The sequence below is a fragment of the Arvicanthis niloticus genome, chromosome 5 (genome assembly GCF_011762505.2).
Source record: "Arvicanthis niloticus isolate mArvNil1 chromosome 5, mArvNil1.pat.X, whole genome shotgun sequence".
NCBI classification, from domain to species: Eukaryota; Metazoa; Chordata; class Mammalia; order Rodentia; family Muridae; genus Arvicanthis; species Arvicanthis niloticus.
The window spans coordinates 27,441,820-27,461,343 of record NC_047662.1 but is presented as its reverse complement, the minus strand read 5'-3'; the positions used below and the strand labels follow the sequence as shown (position 1 = coordinate 27,461,343).

General features: G+C 41.5%; 1 protein-coding gene across 1 annotated transcript in view; it reads left to right on the top strand.

Moving 5' to 3' along the window:
* The window catches only part of Zmym6 (zinc finger MYM-type containing 6), a 48,707-nt gene that overhangs the window by 8,860 nt on the left and 20,323 nt on the right, over positions 1-19,524 (top strand). Inside the window, exons 2-5 of the mRNA XM_076934181.1 lie at positions 2,076-2,142; positions 3,663-3,888; positions 13,721-13,892; positions 18,861-19,011. Coding sequence (XP_076790296.1) covers positions 2,076-2,142; positions 3,663-3,888; positions 13,721-13,892; positions 18,861-19,011 — 616 coding nt within the window. The remainder of the gene's footprint in view (positions 1-2,075; positions 2,143-3,662; positions 3,889-13,720; positions 13,893-18,860; positions 19,012-19,524) is intronic.

Sequence of the window (19,524 nt, the reverse complement as noted above, 5' to 3'; positions counted from 1 at the left end):
AGGGAGCTGTATCTAGAGCATTAGATAGTATTACAGGCTGGTAAGACAGCATAGTTTTATAATTTTTAAATCTTAAGCATTCCTCTGGTACATGGAGAAAGTGACTGTGGTGCTTCCACTCCTCTGCATGTGTCAGAAGTAAGTATTAGCCTGAAACTAGCTAAGAGTGACCTCACCCTCCTGCCTCCTGCCTCCTGCCAGCTGAGATTATTGTCACACCTACATCGTGTGATGCTAGGAATGGAACCCAAGGCACTCTATCAGTTGAGCTACATCCCAAGTCTGACCCCACTCCCACCCCTCAAAACAACTTTTTGTTTTGAAATATGTCAGGTCATTCAGCAAGAAAAAAACCATGAGATAATTGACCTCAGCATAAAGGTAGCTTCATATTAACAATTTTTTGTTGTTTAAGGCTTATATATTCTATGTTTTTTTTTGTTTTTGTTTTTTCTTTTGTTTGTTTGGTTTTTGAGACAGAGTCTCACCCTGTACAATATACCTTGGCTTGGAATTCACTATATATGCCAGACTGGCCAACAACTTATATCCTTTTTCTTAGTCTCCCCAAGTATTGAGTTTAATAGGCTAAACCAACACAGCCAGCTTCATTTTCTAACATTTAAAATAAATATACTAAGGATAAAACTGATTTAGCTTATAATAATACTTAAAATTTTTATGTGTGTGGGTGCCCTGGACCTGGAGTTACAGGCAGTTAGAAGCTGCTCAGTGCTGGTACAGGGAACCTAGTTTTGGCCCTCTGGGAGAGAAGGAAGCATTCTTAAGTGACGAGCCATTTCTCTAGCCTCCATTGTGATGATTTTATATATAATAAGCAGATTGCATTGAAATTTTTGTATCTCATTGATTATTAATAGATGTGACAGATTGTAAATCTATTGACTATTTTAGAGCCTAAGACCTTAGCTCAGTTGGTAGACTATGTTTACCTAAAATGAACAAAATCTTGGGTTTGGTCCAGCATTGCATAAACCAGGTGTGGTAGCTCAAGCTTGTAATACTGGGTGGAGCCTGAAGGATCAGAAGTTGAAGATCAGCCTAGGTACAGAAGACTGTCTCAGAGGGAAAAGCTAGCCATTAATTAAGATCTAAACTTTATGCCACTCATGTTTAATCTCATGTACCACTCTGTTGTGATAAGAGAGTGATACTTACTTATATTAAGTAGTGTGAAGGTACTCATGCAAGTACATCAATCTGAGATTGTATCCACCTGAAAAGCTGAAATATCATCCAGAGACCACACCATATATGAAATACCCTATTGCTAGAAGTCACTAGAAGCCAGGTAAGGGGTGACTGAGATTCCTACAGGCATCTTATTCAGACTCCTGTGGAAATGGAGAGCTACAGTGGTCATTCTGCTGCAGTGGCAGAGGGATCTGGTCAGGAAATTAGAGGGTTACAGATCAATGCTCCTTTGGAAACTTGATGTCTTAATGGGTGCTAAAATGTAAATTTAGGTATTTATTGTTGAGTAACTTTAATTCATGGATTTTTAAAAAATCAGTGTTTAGATGTCACTGTTTGTTGGATTCACTTGTTTGCCAACTGGATTGAAGTAAAACCAGACAATGGTTTGTAAATTTGTAATAACTTCTGTATTACTTACAATAAAAATTTAGGTAACAAATTTAAAAAGTTGAGCATAAGGTGTAAATAAGGTGAAGCGTGACTGAGTAAAATAGTTGACATTGACCCCAGTCATCTACATGCATGTGCCATGTTCACTCCCACACACATGCACCACACAAACACATAGACACAAACATACACAGAGCAGTAGTGTTCAGCGTTTGAATGGCTACATATTCTCATCTATTAAGATTACTTCTGAAAAATAGATATAACTGCAAATGTTTTATAATTTTGAACGATGGTCTTTGTAAAGATTGTATCTGTTCTAATAATTCTGATTTTTGAGGTATTTGTGAAGGAGGCTATGATTAGGATGTATAAAAGACGCATGTGACAGGATCAGATGTTCAATTGAATTTCTAGTTTATTCACGCATACTGTATTTCTCTCCCTCTCTCCTCTCTGTTTTTAAGGAATATGGACCTCAAGAAAGTGAACTAAAAATCAGTGCTGTGTTTTCAGCCAATGACACTTCTCTTGGTAAGAAATTAAGACGAGCTAAGTCTGTTACAGTTTGTATTGTTTAGTAAGACTGAGGGAAGCACCTCTTCTTGTAAGCCTCTCTCCTCCTTTAGAGTATATGTTTCAGTGTGGTACCCAATCATCATTGGTTTTTTTTTTTTTTTTTTTTTACCAGACAGGGTTTCTCTGTGTAGCTCTGGCTGTCCTGGAACGTACTCTGTAGACCAGGGTGGCCTTGAACTCAGAAATCCGCCTGCCTCTGCCTCCCAAGTGCTGGGATTAAAGGCCTGTGCCACCACTGCCCGGCTTAAAACTCCCCCCCCCCCCATGAAACTCGGGCAGAGTCACACGGGGAAAGTGGGATTTGAACGGGGGGGGGGGGGAGAGAGAGAGCAAAGGGCACGGGCTCACCCTCTGCAGGCAGCTACCTTAGCCGCTGGGCCACCGCTGGCTTGCTCATTGGTCTTTTAAAAACTGACAGACATTAAGATTATATCAGGAGACTGGAAGGATAGCTCTGAGGTTAAGAGCATTGACTGCTCTTTCACAGGTCCTCAGTTCAGTTACCAGCAACCTCATGGTTGCTCACAACTATCTATAATGGGATCTGATGTCTTTTTCTGTTGTGTCTGAAGATAGTGGCAGTGTACTCATATAAATAAAATAAACCAATAAATCTTTTTTAGAAAAGAAGCATATATCAGAAGGGGATATATGTGATAAAGAAATATGTTTTGCAGGGCGGTGGTGGCACACGCCTTTAATCCCAGCACTTGGGAGGCAGAGGCAGGTGGATTTCTGAGTTTGAGGCTAGCCTGGGTTACAGAGTGAATTCCAGGACAGCCAGGACTACACAGAGAAACCCTGTCTTGAAAAACCAAAACCAAAAACAAAAACAAAAACAAAAAACACTTCTGCTTCTAGTTGAGTGTGGAGTGTGGTAGAGCATGTCTTTAATCATAGCATTCAGCAAGCTGATATAGGAGGAACTCTGGGTTCCAGCCAGCCTGGTTTACAAAGTGCGTTCAGAACAGTTAGGGCTACACAAAGAAACCCTGTCTTGAAAACAAAATGAAACAAAAACCAGTTGAACAAAAACCCTTCTGTTTCTGTTAAGTTATACATTGGACAAATATATGTATACAAGTGGCTAAAAGTGGTGCATACCTGTAATCACTGTACTTGTGAGTCTGAGACAGGAGGATCGTAAGTTGAGGCCATCCTGGGCAATAAATAGTGACACTCTGTTAACCGTGCCCCCCCCACCCCCCCAAAAAAAGATCTTGTCCAGTATATGTGTATATGAGAACTAATTTTAAACTAAAACAAGATACTTACTAAGGGTTGTGGTAAGAAAGAGCTGAAATGCCTTGTTTTGGAGAATAGTTATTATTTTCTTACTATAGTGGCTTTCAACACTAACAAATAAAGTTTTTACCTTGAGAAGAAAATATTGAGAAGAAAATATATGAATTAGTGAAACTGAAATTGCTCTCTTTTCTGTTTTTATTTTGTTTGTTCTTATCTCGTCTTGCTAGGCTTTCAGGTTGGTCTACCATCACCTGGCCCGAGTACCTCATTTCCTGCAGTTCCAGCTGCTCAAGTGTTATGTTTTGGTTGTAAAAAACTGCTTCGTCAGGGGCAGCCTACGTACCGAAAGGCAGGGTCTGCTCAGCTTTTCTGTTCCATGGGATGCGTCATCAGATTCTCCTCGGCTGTCTGCCTGCCTCCTCTTCCCAAGAGAACCTGCGCACACTGCTCCAAGTACAGTTCCTAAGCTTGTACTTTCACTTCCTTTTGATTTCTTATTTAAGGTCTCTATGTAGCTCTGGCTGTCCTAGAACTCTATGTAGACCAGGCTGGCCCTGAACTCACAGACATCTACCTGTCTTTCCCTCAAGTGCTGGGATGCATCATCATGCCTGGCTTCCTTGCTTCATAAAGTGTACATTTTAGCTCAAACATATTGCCGCCACTTTTAGTCTCAGTCTCTCTCTCTCTCTCTCTCTCTCTCTCTCTCTCTCTCTTCCTTTTTTTTTTTTTTTTTTTTTTTTTTTTTTTTTTTTTTTGTTGTTGTTGTTTTTTTGGTTTTTTTTGTTTTTGATTTTCGAGACAGGGTTCTCTGTGTAGCCCTGGCTGTCCTGGAACTCACTCTGTAGACCAGGCTGGCCTCGAACTCAGAAATCTGCCTGCCTCTACTTCCCAAGTGCTGGGATTAAAGTCGTTCGCCACCAATGCCCGGCCACTTTTATTCTCTTAAACATTTTTCTAAGGAAATCTCTTTTTAGTTAGTTCAGGAATTTAGAATTACTGTAAAGGTTTTAGCATTAAACAGGTGACTACTTGTATTAGAAGTATTGTCTAAACCAGTTTTCTCTCTTCTTTAGTTTAAAATTTACTATGAAATGAAATAAACAGTTGGTGAGAATTGTAATTCATTAGTTCTGTAATTGTGGATAGACACTACTTAAAAAAATTAACAGTTCTCTAAACTAATTGAGGAACAGAAAACAGTATTGTTTCTCAATAGGATATAAAAGTTGTTTAAATCTTTAGAAAGTAGAAACTAGGTGGTGACAGAAATAGCCTCTGTTCTTATGAATCTCCGGGCTCTTGATGGGGTCATTGTTGCTTTACAGTAATGCTTTGTTATAGAGGTGAAGTGACCTGGCCTGAGCTGCTGCTTGGGTCTGCGGGTCAGGGTCTAGCAAGAGAGAGAGTGGGGATAAAGGGGAAAAGACTCCAAGAATGGAGACAAGATAGAGGTTCTGATCAAGTCTTATTTATTAAAGGGAAATCTGGGGTATTTATACACTTTTGCCACGTGCCTTGCCCTGTAGGCCTGGATACCATGTGCCTTGGATATACACGTGCACCTTACAGGTGTGGATAGCATGGATACCATGTGCGCCTTGAAGCTGTGGGCACTAAACAGCAAAACAAGATATGTAGGATAAACAAGATATTTATCAGAGTGTGCTCTGCTGTTGTGGGCTGTTGAAAAACAAGTCTCTTGTCAGGGTATATGGCTGGAGATGGCTGCAAAGCTGATAGCCGCTTTCTGCTAAAAGTCGGCTCCCAACAGGTCCCCTTTTTAAATTTTTTTCAAAAGGGAAGGCTGGGAAAACGTATGGAAACCGTGTCTGTCTTAGGTTGGAACAAAGGACCCAGCCTCCCTTTCGCATCTTTGGATACTCAACAGCCATTGGTTGAGCTCCTGTCTTTGGATGGTGAGTCTCCCAGTTAGGGGAAAGGGTCTTGAGGTGTTCTCTTACTCGTCATTGACTATCTGGCTTAGCGCGTAAATTAGGGGTTAATCCTCGTCAGTCTTAATGACAGAGGTTTTAGAGTCCCCTACTTCCAGCCTGTAATAATGGACCTGTATGGGTTTCATTTGAATAGTGTCTATTGTTTGTAGTATAAAAGCCATCAGTCTGTTGAACAGCATGAACCCGAGAGACAAGGGATTTAACAAAGCCTAAATGGTTGGTGCAAAAGCAATGCTCCTTTTTAAGGGCAATAAACAACTCTCTTTGTCAGAGGAGTAAAAAGTATCTATGGAGGATAATGAATTTTACAAATGCGTTATAGCAGAATCTATAGAAATACAGAACTGATCATAGCTTTGATCTTAACAAAACAAGTAAGGAAATTTCCATCCCTGTTCAGTCAATCTCAAACCCCAAAACCAACTATAATAATTGTGGTAGTAGGGTTTCTCCTGGGTCTAAACAATGTTCTTCACTAAATCATAAGTTGGGGAACCAAGAGTCTAATAGAGCCACCCTGGAGATGCGGGTGGTGATGTCTCCTTCAGCACTGAGAACTTCCCAAATCAGGTTTGCTCATTGATCTGTTTCAGTTTGAAGGCTTTCATGTTTTCTGCAAAGAAAAAAAAATGCTTCTCAGGGGGTTTACTCCTTCCTAGATTTGTTATTGTTGTCTATCTGTTTAATCAGTCTCTTTGGCAACCAGAGTGCTGCATCTGCCATTTGAGAATATATGTAGACAGAACCTCTTCCCCAGATAAGCACTGGATCTGGCCCATTCCAGGTTCCAGTTAATGGGTCTCTCCAGAGGACTGTTGCAAAATTTCTTTTGGTATCAGAATGTCAGAATCTATCTGCAGCAGATTTTCCTTTGAATCCAAAGTTAAAAAATTTAAAATTTCTGGAAGATCCCTTGGTAGGATACCATTCCTCTTTTTTAATTTTTTCAAATTGATTTTTCACTAACAACTGAGCAGCTTGTAATTTTTCAGTTAGGGACTACTGATCCACCCAGATGGGCTAGTCCCCCTTCCAGGTGATGGGATCCGCACAATGCCCTAGGGATGCAGCTGAATCAGTAGCCCCCATCAAAAATACCCCAAGTCTCTTCTTTCATTGTTACCATAAACCTCAATAGGATGAGTAATCCCATCTTTACTTTTTCCTAATCCTTTCCCTGGGGAAAATCTAGAGTTTATCATTTGAACCATGATTACTTTATTAGGGCTTACATAATTACATAATTAATCTCAATTGGGATAACAGATCTTGGCCCCAGAGATTAATAGGAAGGCCCGAGATGACATAGGGTTGTATATTTCCTGTATTTCCTTCTTTATCTTTCCACATCAGCACCTTAGAGCTTTGTTGTGGATTTTGACTTTGGCCAATACCCCTTAAATTGGTTAAGGTTGGGATCAGAGGCCAGGTGGCAGGCCAATCACTTTGTTTTAGGATAGTCATATCAGCTCCTGTATCAACCAAACCTTGGAATGCCTTTCCATCCAGCCATAGTGTCATCATAGGTTTTTGTTTAACTATTGGCTGTACCCAGTATGCATCAGAGGAACCAAAGCCTTGATCCCCTCTTTTAGGATTTTTATATTTGTGATTATTAGGGAACAATGGAAGTAACAATAGTTGAGCTATCTTCTTTTTGAGCTATCTGTAGGAATGGTGACTATATTTTGAATTGCTTGGGCCATTACCTTAATTTCACCTTGATAATCATTGTCTATAACTCCAGGAAAAATTTGTAGTCCCTGCATAGTAGCACTGCTTCTTCCCATTATCAGGCCAAACACATTTGGATAGGGTGGTCCAAACACTCCAGTGGGTAAGGCCTGAGGTCCCATTTCTGGGGTTAGTACTGTGTGGGTGGCCAAACTGAGGTCCAGTCCTGTGCTTCCTGGTGTTGCTTGACTAAGTTCAGAAAGGGATTGTTGTTTACTGATATGAAACTGACTGTTCCATAAGCCTGTTTTGGATTGTGTTGGTTTGGGGCCTGGAGCTGGGCCCTGTTCCCGTTTCTCTGATTGTGGGAAAGGGTGTTTCCTTGTGAGTCTCTTTTGGACCTACATTCACTAGCCCAATGCCTTCCACGTTTGCAATGTGGGCAGAGCCCAGGTTGTTTACTGGGCTGTCTCTGGGTTAACTCATTTTCTACCTTGCAATCTCTTGCAAAGTGTCTAGGCTTGCCACATTTAAAACAGGCCTTTTTGTCTTTACTTGCCAAAAAATTTCTTACTGATTGTCCTTGCATGGCAGCTGCCATAGCTAAGCCCTGTTGGTAGGAGGGCCCTATGTCAGAACAGAGTCTGATATACCCTGTAAGGTCTGTCTTTTTCCTGTAGGGTCTAATGGCCGCTTGGCAGGCAGGATTGGCATTTTCATATGCAAGTTGTTTCACATAATCTACACTTGCCTCTGTATTACCAAAAATCCTCCCTGCTGTTGTCATTAATTGATGAACAAAGTCAGAAAATCGCTCATCAGGCCCTTGTCTGGCTGCTGTTAAAGATGTACCAGGGTCTCCCTTTGCCGGAAGTTTATGCCAAGCCTTCATGGCTGCATTTTGAATTTGAGCGAATAAGCCTGGGTCATATTGCATCTGGTTATCACTAAAAGCAAATTGCCCTTCTCCTACTAAGGTATCAATGGATCAACCATTGCCTGCCTGAATGTTTCTCCTAGCTGTCTCTTTACAATTCTCATGATACTCTGATTTCCAAATAAGATGGTCACCACCACTAAGAACTGCTCTCACTAACGTATTTCAATCACCAGGAGTCAGCCACTCCTCTGCGGCAAACTCTAAAATTGCAAGAATAAAGGGAGCAGTGGCACCGTATTATGATACTGCATTTTTAAATTCCTTAATAATTTGAAAATTAAACCCTGTGTGATATCTCCAAGCAACACCTTGAGCATATCTGGTCTCGGATACAGGGAAAGCCTCGGTGTCTCCCTCCTCTGGCTAATCTGTGGCTAAACTAAAGCTAGAGGACAGGGACTGTCTTTGGACTCTGGGTTGAGGAACGCAAGAATCTGGGGGATTTTCGCAGTTGGCCTCTCAAGACCACTTCCCTGTCTTTAATTTTTGTAGCTGATTAATTAAGTCCTGATACTCTTTTTCTAACTCTATTAGTTGTTTAAGAAAAGATATTTTTTTTCCCTGTAACTCCTTTTTGGGATCTACAACCACCTTTTTATTTTGAACATGAAAGACAACATTCAAACAACGAAACAAAAGCAGACAATTAAGACACATGAGCAGCAAACAACAAAACAAAAACAGAGAGTTGAGTTCAGACTGACTTATTTCTTGCCCCATTTTCATTATCATGACTTACCTTTCTCGAGGTGGCAGATTCCTGCGGCAATCACCTTTGTTTTACTTTTGAATTTTCAGCAGGTCCTTCTTCCGGTAAAGTCCCTCACTGGGTCTATTGTTCTTGCTGCCTCTCGTTGCCAAAATGTCCCTGACTGCTCTGCCCCACATTGGGCACCAAAATGACCCGGCCCGAGCTGCTGCTCCAGTCTGTGGATCAGGGTCTATCAAGAGAGTGGGGATAAAGGGGAAGATACGCTTTTGCCACGTGCCTTGTAGGCGTGGATATTTCATGCACCTTACAGGCATGTATAGCGTGGATAGCATGTGCACCGTGTGCCTTGCAGGCGTGGATACCACGTGCGCCTTGTAGCTGTGGGCACTAAACAGCAAAACAAGATATGTGGGATAAACAAGATATTTATAAGAGTGTGTTCAGCTGTTGTAGGTTGTTGAAAAACAAGTCTCTTGTCAGGGTATATGGCTCAAGATGGCTGCAAAGCTAATAGCTGCTTTCTGCTAAAAGTCGGCTCCCAACAGTGAAGAAACATCAATGTCACATAAACACAGGACATTTGGTGAAGAAACATTTTTGCCTATCTCTCTGGTGTTTTATTTCTATGAATGTAGTGTGAAGCTTCTAGTTTTCCACCATGTTTTATCCTTTGGAACCAATGGGATCTTAGACAGTGGTCATCCCATAGCTCCAGAATTTGACATACATGTTTTCTTTTGAGACATTTGTGTAGCTGCCTGCCAGTGGTGGCACACCCCTTAAATCCCAGTACTTGAGAGGCAGAGATAGGCAGCAGAATTCTGTGAGTTCGAGGCCGCTCTAGATGCAGTGAGTTTCAGGATAGACAGGTCTACACAGAGAAACCCTGTCTCAAAAAACCTAGAAAGAAAAAGAAAGGAAGGAAGGAAAGAAGGAAGGAAGAATGTCGGGGACCACTCTGCCAAGTGTTGGAACCCTCACTGCCCCAAGCTTTGGGGGCTAAATTGTCCCGGCTCGTACTGCTGCAACGTTCAGTAAGAGAGAGAGTGAGGGTGGATGCAAAGAATGGAGACCAGACAGAGTGTGATTGAGTCCCGTTTATTCTCAAGTCTCTCTTCTCTCTTTCCAAGTTCCTTGTTCCTAGTCCAAGTCCCAAGTCTCGAGTTCCTAGTCCCTAGAGTCTCCAAGTTCCAAGTTTCCAGTCCCCTCTTCTGTCTGCCTCTCGACTTTTATAAGTCTCACTTCTTAAGTCATGCCTTTAAGTCATGCCTTTAAGTCTCCTCTCTAAGTCACACCTTTAAGTCACACACACACACATACACACACACACACACACACACACACACACACACACGGGAAAATCCTGGGTATATAAAACAAGATGTTATCAGAGTGTGCTCAGCTGTTATAGGCTGTTGAAAACAAGTCTCTTGTTAGGGTATTTGGCTCAAGATGGCTGCAAGGATGATAGCCACCTTCTGTTGGCTCCACACAGAAGAAAGAAAGAGAAAAAGAGAGAGAAAGAAAGAAAGAAAGAAAGAAAGAAAGAAAAGAAAGGAAGGAAGGAAGAAAGGAAGAAAAGCTTGGTTTTAAAGCTAAGTTCAGCTGTAGACACTGGCTTGGCATGCTAGAGGTCCTGGGTCCATTTTCAGTGTCATAGGAGGTAGTTTTAGAATAGAGATTCTATCACTTAAACACCTTGGCTAGACATTTTAACTTTATTTTTTTGAGGCAGAGTATTCCATTGATATTTTAACTTTCCTAAACATCAGCTTTTGAGACAAGGCCTCATGTATCCCAGATTGGCCTTGAACTGACTGTGTAGCTAACCTTGAAACCGAGATCCTCATTGCCCCTACCTCTCAAGTACTAGAATTATAGACAAGTGCCATTACAGCCACCTAAGTATCATATATTTCTGTTTTTAGTGAAAAAACACTCTTCAAAATCACTACTTGATCTGAATGCAAGCATATCCACTTATTTTCAAGATTTCATGGTTGGTTGGTTGGTGCAAAGAATGTTTTTATATTTATTTATTTTGTATGTTCTGTCTGTGTCTCTGTCTCTTTGTCTGTGTATACATGTGTATGTGCATGGTGTATGCACGTACACACAAGATCAGAAAATAACTTGTGGGAGTTGGCTCTACTATGAGGGCCCCATAATTCAACCCAGGTTATCAGGCTTGGTATAAGCATCTCTGCCAGCTGAGCGGACTTACTGGCTTTTTATGACTGCTTTGTGAGACAGGGTCAGACATAGCTGGTTGGGGCTAACTTTTTATTAAATGATCTTATTTTTTTAGTTTTTATTTTATGTGCATTGGTGTTTTGCCCGAATGTATATTTGTATGAAAGTGTTAGATCCCCTGGAACTGAAGTTGTAGACATTGTGAGTTGTCATGTAGGGGCTGGGAATTGAACTCAGGACCTCTGGAGGAGTAGCTATTACTCTTAACCACTGGGCCATCTCTCCAGCCCCTGACCTTGAACTCTCAAGATACCACTGGACCTTGTAGAGGTATGTGTATTTTTTTAAGTTTGGGTGAATTTTAGAAAATTTTTTATTTTTATTTTATTTTTCTTTCATGGCTTACCATGCAGTAGTTATGAATAATAGCAATCTGTGGGCTGGGGAGATGGCTCAAAGATAAAGAGCTTGCTCTACAAGAATGGGGGCCTAAATTTGATCCCTGGCACCCACATAAAATGCTGGGCACACTGCTGGGTACAGTAGTTCACCTTTAATCTCAGCATTTGGGAGACAGAGGCAGAGGTGGATGAGTCTATGACTTGAGGCCAGCCTAGCCCACATAGTGTGTTCCAGGCCAGCCAAGGCTACATGGTGAGATCTTATTTAAAAAAATGTAAAATGCTGGGCATAGTGGTGAATGTTTGCAATTCCAGCACTGGGAGGTGAACACATCAGGAGCTCACATGACCAGGCAGCATATGGTAATTGGAGAGCCTCAGGACCCAATTAAAGATCTTCTCTTGAAAAACAAGGTGGATGCTGCCTGAGGAGGGATGACTCTGGTCTCTGCACACATGCGCATATACATACAACGTTGTACAAAGCGCAAGCCGATGGAATGATTAACTCTGGATGCTCTGTATTTGAATTCTGGTGTCAATTGACTGTGAGGCAATTTAACCTCATTTAGTCTCTTTGTTAGAAAGTGGAGATGATAGTAATACTTCCCTCATAGTATTTTCTGTGATATTTAATGCCTGGCATATAGTCATAATTCAGTGTATTTATGTATGTAATACTGCAGTCATCATTATTTATAGTGTCCTCCCTCCTCTAGTGTTTCTGCTGGAATGTTTCCTTCCATTTTTGTACTTGTGAGAAGAATGGCAGTATTTAGCCTCTATCTTACTGGGAGTTGCTTTCAATGCTTATTACAATAATTTGCTCTTATAAAATGGCTCTAGAAATCTCACAGAACTGCTAAATTGTGTTTTATTCTCTTGGGATAATCTCTTGTGCAGTGTGTAAAGGTTTTATTTCTGTACTGGCAGAGATTTGAGTACAGACTGGACTTTGGTATTGTCATTTTTATGAAGCATCACCTGTCTCAGTGTTCTGTAAACATCTTCATGACCTTCTGATTGGCTTAATAAAGAGCTGAATGGCTTATATCAGGCCAAGAGAGGAAGGTGGGACATCTGGGAGAGATAGAAACTTTGGGAAAGAGTCAAAGGAGAGAGATTGGTCAGCCAGACACAGAGGAATGAACAGGTGCTGGGACTAAAGGAGAGGCAGCTAACGGGCCATGTGTCAGAACACAGACTAGAGTACACGGGTTAATGGAGTTATAGGAGTTAGTAGAGCCTAAGCTAAGGCCTGAGCTATAATCAATAATCATTGTCTCTGTGTCATTACTTGGGAGGTTGGTGGTAGTAGACAGTCCAGCAGTAGTACTCTTTCTGACATTTATAGCTAAACTTTATATAGCATGCTAATATTTGTTGGGGACAGCACTAGCCCCAAGTTGGGGTGGTCAAAATAAATGTTGCAGCCCAGGCAAAATGTTGAGGCCCAGGCCGACCCACGTTTGGACGGACACTGTATCCCGGCCCAAGCTGCTGCTTCGGTCTGCAGGTCGGGTTTCAGCAAGAGCGAGGGTGAGGGCAGATTCTACCTAATGTCTGATGTGTATGAATCTCTCTCTCATCTCCCTAATGTCTTCTCTCTGCTGTGTCTCCCTAATGTCTTCTCTCTGCTGTGTCTCCCTAATGTCTGAATCCTACTGTCTGCCTCTGCATTTTATATGTCTTACTTCTAAGCCACGCCTCTAAGTTACACCTTTAATCATGCCCTTAGGTCTTGTCTCTAACTCTGATCTCTATACTTCTAAATAATAATCTTAGGTTACACACCTTTAATCTCACACACCTTTAATCTCACACACCTTTAATCTCAAGGTATCTAAACCAAGATTATCGGAGTGTTCTCAGCTTTTGTAGGCTATTGTAATTCAATTCTCATGTCAGGGTATATGGCTCAAGATGGCTGCAAAGCTGATAGCCGCTTCCTGCTAAAAGTCGGCCCCCAACAAATATTTATATTAATCTCTTCATAGTTCATCTTGAAAATTTTAATTTAAAAAATTATAATTTTAGTCATGATTCTGCTATTGACAGCTATTGAATAGAGGACTCCTGTCTTGTGGTCTCGGGTTGTAGAATAGGTTCTAAGTCTAGTCTCATCGATTCCAGCAGAGAGCTGGAAGTCTATTTTTGTTAAAAATAATTCTTGTACAGATGTACACATTAGATATTACTTTACACTTGAGGTAATAGGGACAATAATTGCTTCCCTTATAATCATCTAACTGAGAAGTAACTGAACTAATCATCAAAGGGATGTTTCAGATGATTTATGCAGGTGTTTTCTACTGTGCAATAGTTACTCCTAGTAAAATAGCATTTTCGCTCCCAGAGAGGAAGAAGGTAGAATCATTGCACATTTGTCTTTGTTATTTGATTTTAGAGACATTTTAAATCCGATGGATGTGATCACAACTCAGTTTGAAAATTCCTCTCTCTGCAAAGATTTCTGCAGCCAGTCATGCCTATTTTCTTATGAGCTAAAGAAGCCTGTTGTTACCATATATACCAGTGGCATTTCGGCTAAGTGCAGTATGTGTCAAAAGGGCACTGACGTAAGTACACGTTACATTTCACTATCATTGCAATTCTACTCGAGATGACATCTATCTACCTCTCCCCCCTCTCTCTCCCTCCCTCTCTCCCTCCCTCCCTCCCTCCCTCCCTTCTTCCCTCTCTCCCTCCTCCCTGCCTTTCTCTTTCCCTTCCTCTCTCTATCCATTTCTGTTGACCCGTCACCCTCTCCAGTGTTTTGCTATGTACTCCAGACTGGCCTCAACCATGAGTCAGTCTTCCTGTTTCAGTCTCCCAAGTGCAGAGATTATAATGCCACCATTCCTAGCTAAAAGTCAGAGATTTTTTAAAATGTGGCTCTGCTTATTTGTGTGTATCTGTATTATGTCCTTGATTTGATTTGAAATTAAATATCAAAGCAAAGCATAGTGGCACACAACTTTAATTTCAGCACTTGGGAGGAAGAAGCAGGTAGATTTCTGAGTTCCAGGACACTGGATTACATAATAAAAACCTGTCTTGAAAAAAAGTTAAAAGAATAAGGAGGTGGAGAAAGAGGAGGAAGAAAAAAAGAAGGCAGAGGAAGAGAAAGAGGAGAAGGCACAGGAGGAGGAGGAAAGATAGATGATGGATGAACGGATGGATGGATGGATGGATGGATGGATGGATGGATGGATGGATGGATGGATGGATGAAAATGTGACATAAGGTCTTTGTAGTGATGCTTGTGTTTCAAAACTTCACACAAGTAGCAACCTCACTGAACTGCTGTGAGAACTGTGGGAGCTGTGGATCAAGTAGCCCTGACCTCTGTCCCTGTCAGGTTACTTCATGTCCTGTGTGCAGTGTGGATTTCTGCTGCGGCGCACATAGGCTTTCCCTGCGCCAACTGTGCAGGGGGGTGAGCTACACAGTGAAAGCAGGAGTTCCTCGGTAGGTGTTCTTCTGCTGGGATTTTCTCTCCAGGGAATGGGGGAGGTTCCACGGAGGGAGGGTTGTAATTGACATAACTAAGGCCACTTTACAATTTTATTCATGGCTCAGAACTTAAGAGAAGGAACTTCATGATTTGTTGTATGAAATATTGACAGCAAAAACTTTTGTAGATAAACTGTGAGCAAGAGTTAAAAGCCAAAAAAACTGATTGAAACTAAAGGAAACATTTTTTTCACATAACATTTTTATTGAGCCTCTGGGAGTTTCGCATCATATACCCCAATCACAGTCCCTTCCCAATCCTTCCATGTCTGTCCTCTTTGTGATCTCCCCCCACCAAAGAAGTAAAAGATAAAAATAAAGGAAAAGGAAAGAAAAGAAAAAGAAGTTCATTTTGTGTTGTCTTTATACTTGCTGGAGCACAGTCAAATTCTCAGAGGCCTCCCCCTTGAAACAGACCTGTGTCCTTCCCCTCTCACACCTGCATCAGAAGCCACTGTGGAGAGCTGCTCTTTGGCATTTCTGTCACTTTTAAAGAGTTCTCTTTGGTGACTTCCTGTGTAGGCTGTTACCTTTGGCATGGGTAGTCACAGCTTTCCATGTCTTCTCAACTGTGCATCTGCAGTCATCGATAGCACAGCAGAAGTAGCCTCCTTGTTCTTCACACTCAATGGGAACATGGGTCATGGATGTCTAGTAGGTTTCTGTTGACAGCACAGACCACAAACATGACCTGCTGCAGTAGGACCACTAACATCAACATGGTCTCAGGTGGCAGCACAGGCCACTCAATATCAATATGGCCCTCTGTAGCCACAAGGACCCAGACATCACTATGGCCTCAGACAGCAATGCAGGTAACTCATTTCACTAAGGCCTTCAATGGCAGTGCAGCCTACTTACATCAATGTAGCTTCAGGCTACAGCACAGACCATGGACAGCCAAATGATCTTCATGGTAACATTGGCCATAGGCATCAGCACAGACTCAGACATGACATGGCCCTAAGCAGCAGCAGGGGGTCAGGACATCACCAAGGCCTCAGGTTGGAAGCATAGATTGCTCAGATCAGGTGAGGGCAGGATTGCCCATGGACAGTGACATAGCCTCAGGTGGCTGCACAGACCACAGATACCTGCTTGCTCTTTGGTGGTAACTTGGACCATGGATAGCAACACAGACCCCAGCTGTAGTAGGGCCTCAGACCCAAATATGGCTCTTGCCAGGCAATGGTGGTACACGCCTTTAATTCCAGCACTTGGAAGGAAGAGGCAGGAGGATTTCTGAGTTCAAGGCCAGCCTGGTCTACAGAGTGAGTTCTAGGACAGCCAGGGCTATACAGAGAAACCCTGTCTCGGAAAACAAAACAATAAAAACAGATACGGCTCTTGGCAGCAGCAAGGACCCAAAGTCATCATGGCCTCAGGTGGCAGCTCAGGCCACCTGTATCAACATGGCTTCCATCAGCAGCTTGGCCCCAGGCCTTGACATGGTCCCAGGCTGCAGCATGGACCATTGATCTCTGCACAGCCTTCAGTGGAAACTTGTGCCATAGACATCATTCCGGCCCTCAGTAGGGCTCAGGACTCAGCCAGTAGGCTCACATGCCTGGCTGGCTTGTGCCCCCTGGGTTTTTTTAAAAGATGTATTTTGGAATGAATTCTTAGTTGATCTGGTACCATCATCCTGTTGTAATACTTCCGGTACTTATTAGGTACTGTTTTCTGTAATAAATAATGGTATCATTAAGTATGATATTTGTTTCCATTTTAATTATTACTGGTTGAGATTTCTTTTTCTTCTTTGTATGTGTTTATATGTGTTATATAAGGGCATGCATATGTGAGTTGTTGGGAGTCTTCATCAGTTGCTTTGTACCTACTTGCTGAGGCAATGTTTCTAAGTTGAGTAACTTTAATTTTTTTAGTGTTTATGTTTAATGATGGTTTTTAAATGCTTTAGCCTCCCTTTTAGCCCACCACCCACCAAAGGTAGAAAAGAAAGGATATGGGGGAAGTGGACCTATTTAGAAATGGTTCTTTGAAACAACTCCCATCTGTGTTCTCTGGAAACCGACAGTTCACAGGTCAACAGCAACAGCTGGGTCCACTCACAAACACTTCATGGATAACCAGCAGTCCAGTTCAATAGAGTTCAGATAACAGACGTGGATCAGCAGCGGTGACACTACCTAGTAGAGACAGCCAGGTCTCAGCCTCAGCACAGATCAGCAGGAGGGACCAGGGCCAACAGGAATACCAGGAACAGTTCTCAGCTGTGTCTCTCTCAGCAAAGCAAAGACTCGAGACGAACAAGGGTTATACAGCTAGCTCTGTAAACAAGTCTAGCTCAGTCTATCACTGTCCATTGAGTCCTGTTCATACTCCATTTAAACATCTCCTGTCCTCTTTGGGTCTTGCCTCAGTACTTAAGTCTGTCTCAGCTGACATCATTCTGTCAGTTAGTCTGAGTCCACAGAAGTGGCAAGAAGCTGTAACACCACCGGAAGTTTTTTGGTACGTTTCCCTCTATGGAGTCCTGACAAATAGAGCTCAGTTACACAATATAAGACAGACCAATACATACGTGTCATTAACAAAGAATCCTTCATCATGTGTCCTTCGTGTGCTTGCTTTAGCAAAACATCCTTTCTCCTGTGTCTGCTTCAGTGAAATGTTCCTTCACGAGTCTGCCTCAGCCTTTAACCTGTGTCCACGTCAAGAAAACACTTCTCCGTGTGTTTGCCCCAGAAAAACACCATCCAACACAACTGACTCTCCAAAGAACCCTTAAGTTCCCACTTCACAGTTGAACTCATGACTCACTGTTTCAGCTAGTCTATTTAGCTCTCTTGTCCTGGATATGCCGTTTCTGCCTTCCAAATGCTGGAATTAGGTAGAGTCCACCAAACCTACTTGGCATTTATGTGGGTTCTAGGGACTTAAACTCTAGTCCTTTTACCTGTGTGGCAAGTCCTTTCACCACTGGACCATCATCCTAACCTCTTTTTTTTTTTTTTTTTTTTTTTTTTTTTTTTTTTTTTTTTTAAGTTCTTATAAAGGATAAGAACTTAAATGATAATAATTTTTTGTTGTTGTTGTTTTAGGGACTAAGGAGATAGTTCAGTTGGTAGAGTGCTTGCAGACACGAGGACTTGAATTTCATCCTTGTAACCCACATAACAGGTTGTGTTGGTGTGTCCGTATGATCCCAGTGGATGAAATTGTATCTCTGTGGCTCACTGGCCAGCTAGCATCACTTATTTGGCAAATTCCAGACCAGTGAAAGACTGTCACCAGGATCAGCCCCTGACACACACACATACACACACACACACACACACACACATACGTGTACATGTGCGTGCATGACACACTCATGAACCTGCACACAAAAACACAATTCCTGAGCAAATTTTTGATTTGTTAATTTGTTGGAGCAATTTGAAATGCTCTTTTATCATTAAAAAGTATTTTATTTTTAGGAATTGCTGCTGTATGTATGCAGTCAAGTTCCTAGTGTCACAGGAAACCAACAGCTGCTTTTTATCTGTGACTTAAGTATCAGTCCTCCCCAAACTTGGGACTGGCATTGTACTCTTCCAGATTTCTGGGGACCATTTTTAGTAAGCAGATTGTGTGAAACATCACAATGTACTATATTTCCTTACCGTTTACTTCCTTACTAAAAGGTTTGCTATTGTGTTGGTGATAATTTTAGAGTTAAAAATGCTTCCCCATGGGGTTTGGCTTATGGTAAGCATTCAGAAGTCAATACTATATAAGTGGTGGTCATTATTATTTGTTAAAACATGGGTAGACTATAGTTCATTATATAATTGTCCCTACTTATGCGATTCTCAGCTTGATAAGGAAGTTTGTGTAGGATCTCTTAATATGAGTTAATTAAGCATCAATTCTCAGAAATCTGCCTGCCTCTGCCTCCCAAGTGCTGGGATTAAAGGCGTGCGCCACCACTGCCTGGCCTCTGGCCCCTTTTTTATTTGAAACAATGATGTAATTATGTTTGAACTTACGCTTATATACATCTTATATCATTGCTGTCCTAATAGAACCTGGCCCCGAAGCCCCTCTATGCCCTGGGGAACTCATCGAGGCTGTCTGCGGAAATGATTGAGACTACAAATGACTCGGGAAGAACAGAGCTTTTCTGCTCTATTAACTGCTTATCTGCTTACAGAATTAAGACCGTTATTTCTTCAGGTAAACTTGATACATTTATAGATTTAATCACATATAACAGATGACCATGGGCTGGAGAGAGGGCTCAGTGGTTAAGAGCACTGACTGCTCTTCCAGAGGTCTTGAGTTCAATTCCCAGCAACCACATGGTGGCTCATAACCATCTGTAATGGGATCGGATGCCCTCTTCTGATGTGTCAGAAGACAGCAACACTGTACTCATATTCATAAATAAATCTAAAAAAAAAAAAAAAACAACTTGACAACAAAACCCCAGAAAAATTTTTAAAAAAAGATGACCACAATTGCTGTTACTTAATTTTGTTATATAGTAAACTTATTTAGTATGGCTAAAAACACAAGACTGATTTACTTTTGAAGAACTGATAATAAAGGAAAATAGATTTTCACTGATGCTCTTTTTTATAGAATATATTTTATGGTTTCATGTGTAAGAAAAAATAATTAGTAAGTTTTAAGCTAATTTTTTCTTAGTGAATGTATTTTATTGTATTTTATTTGCCTGTTTTGTCC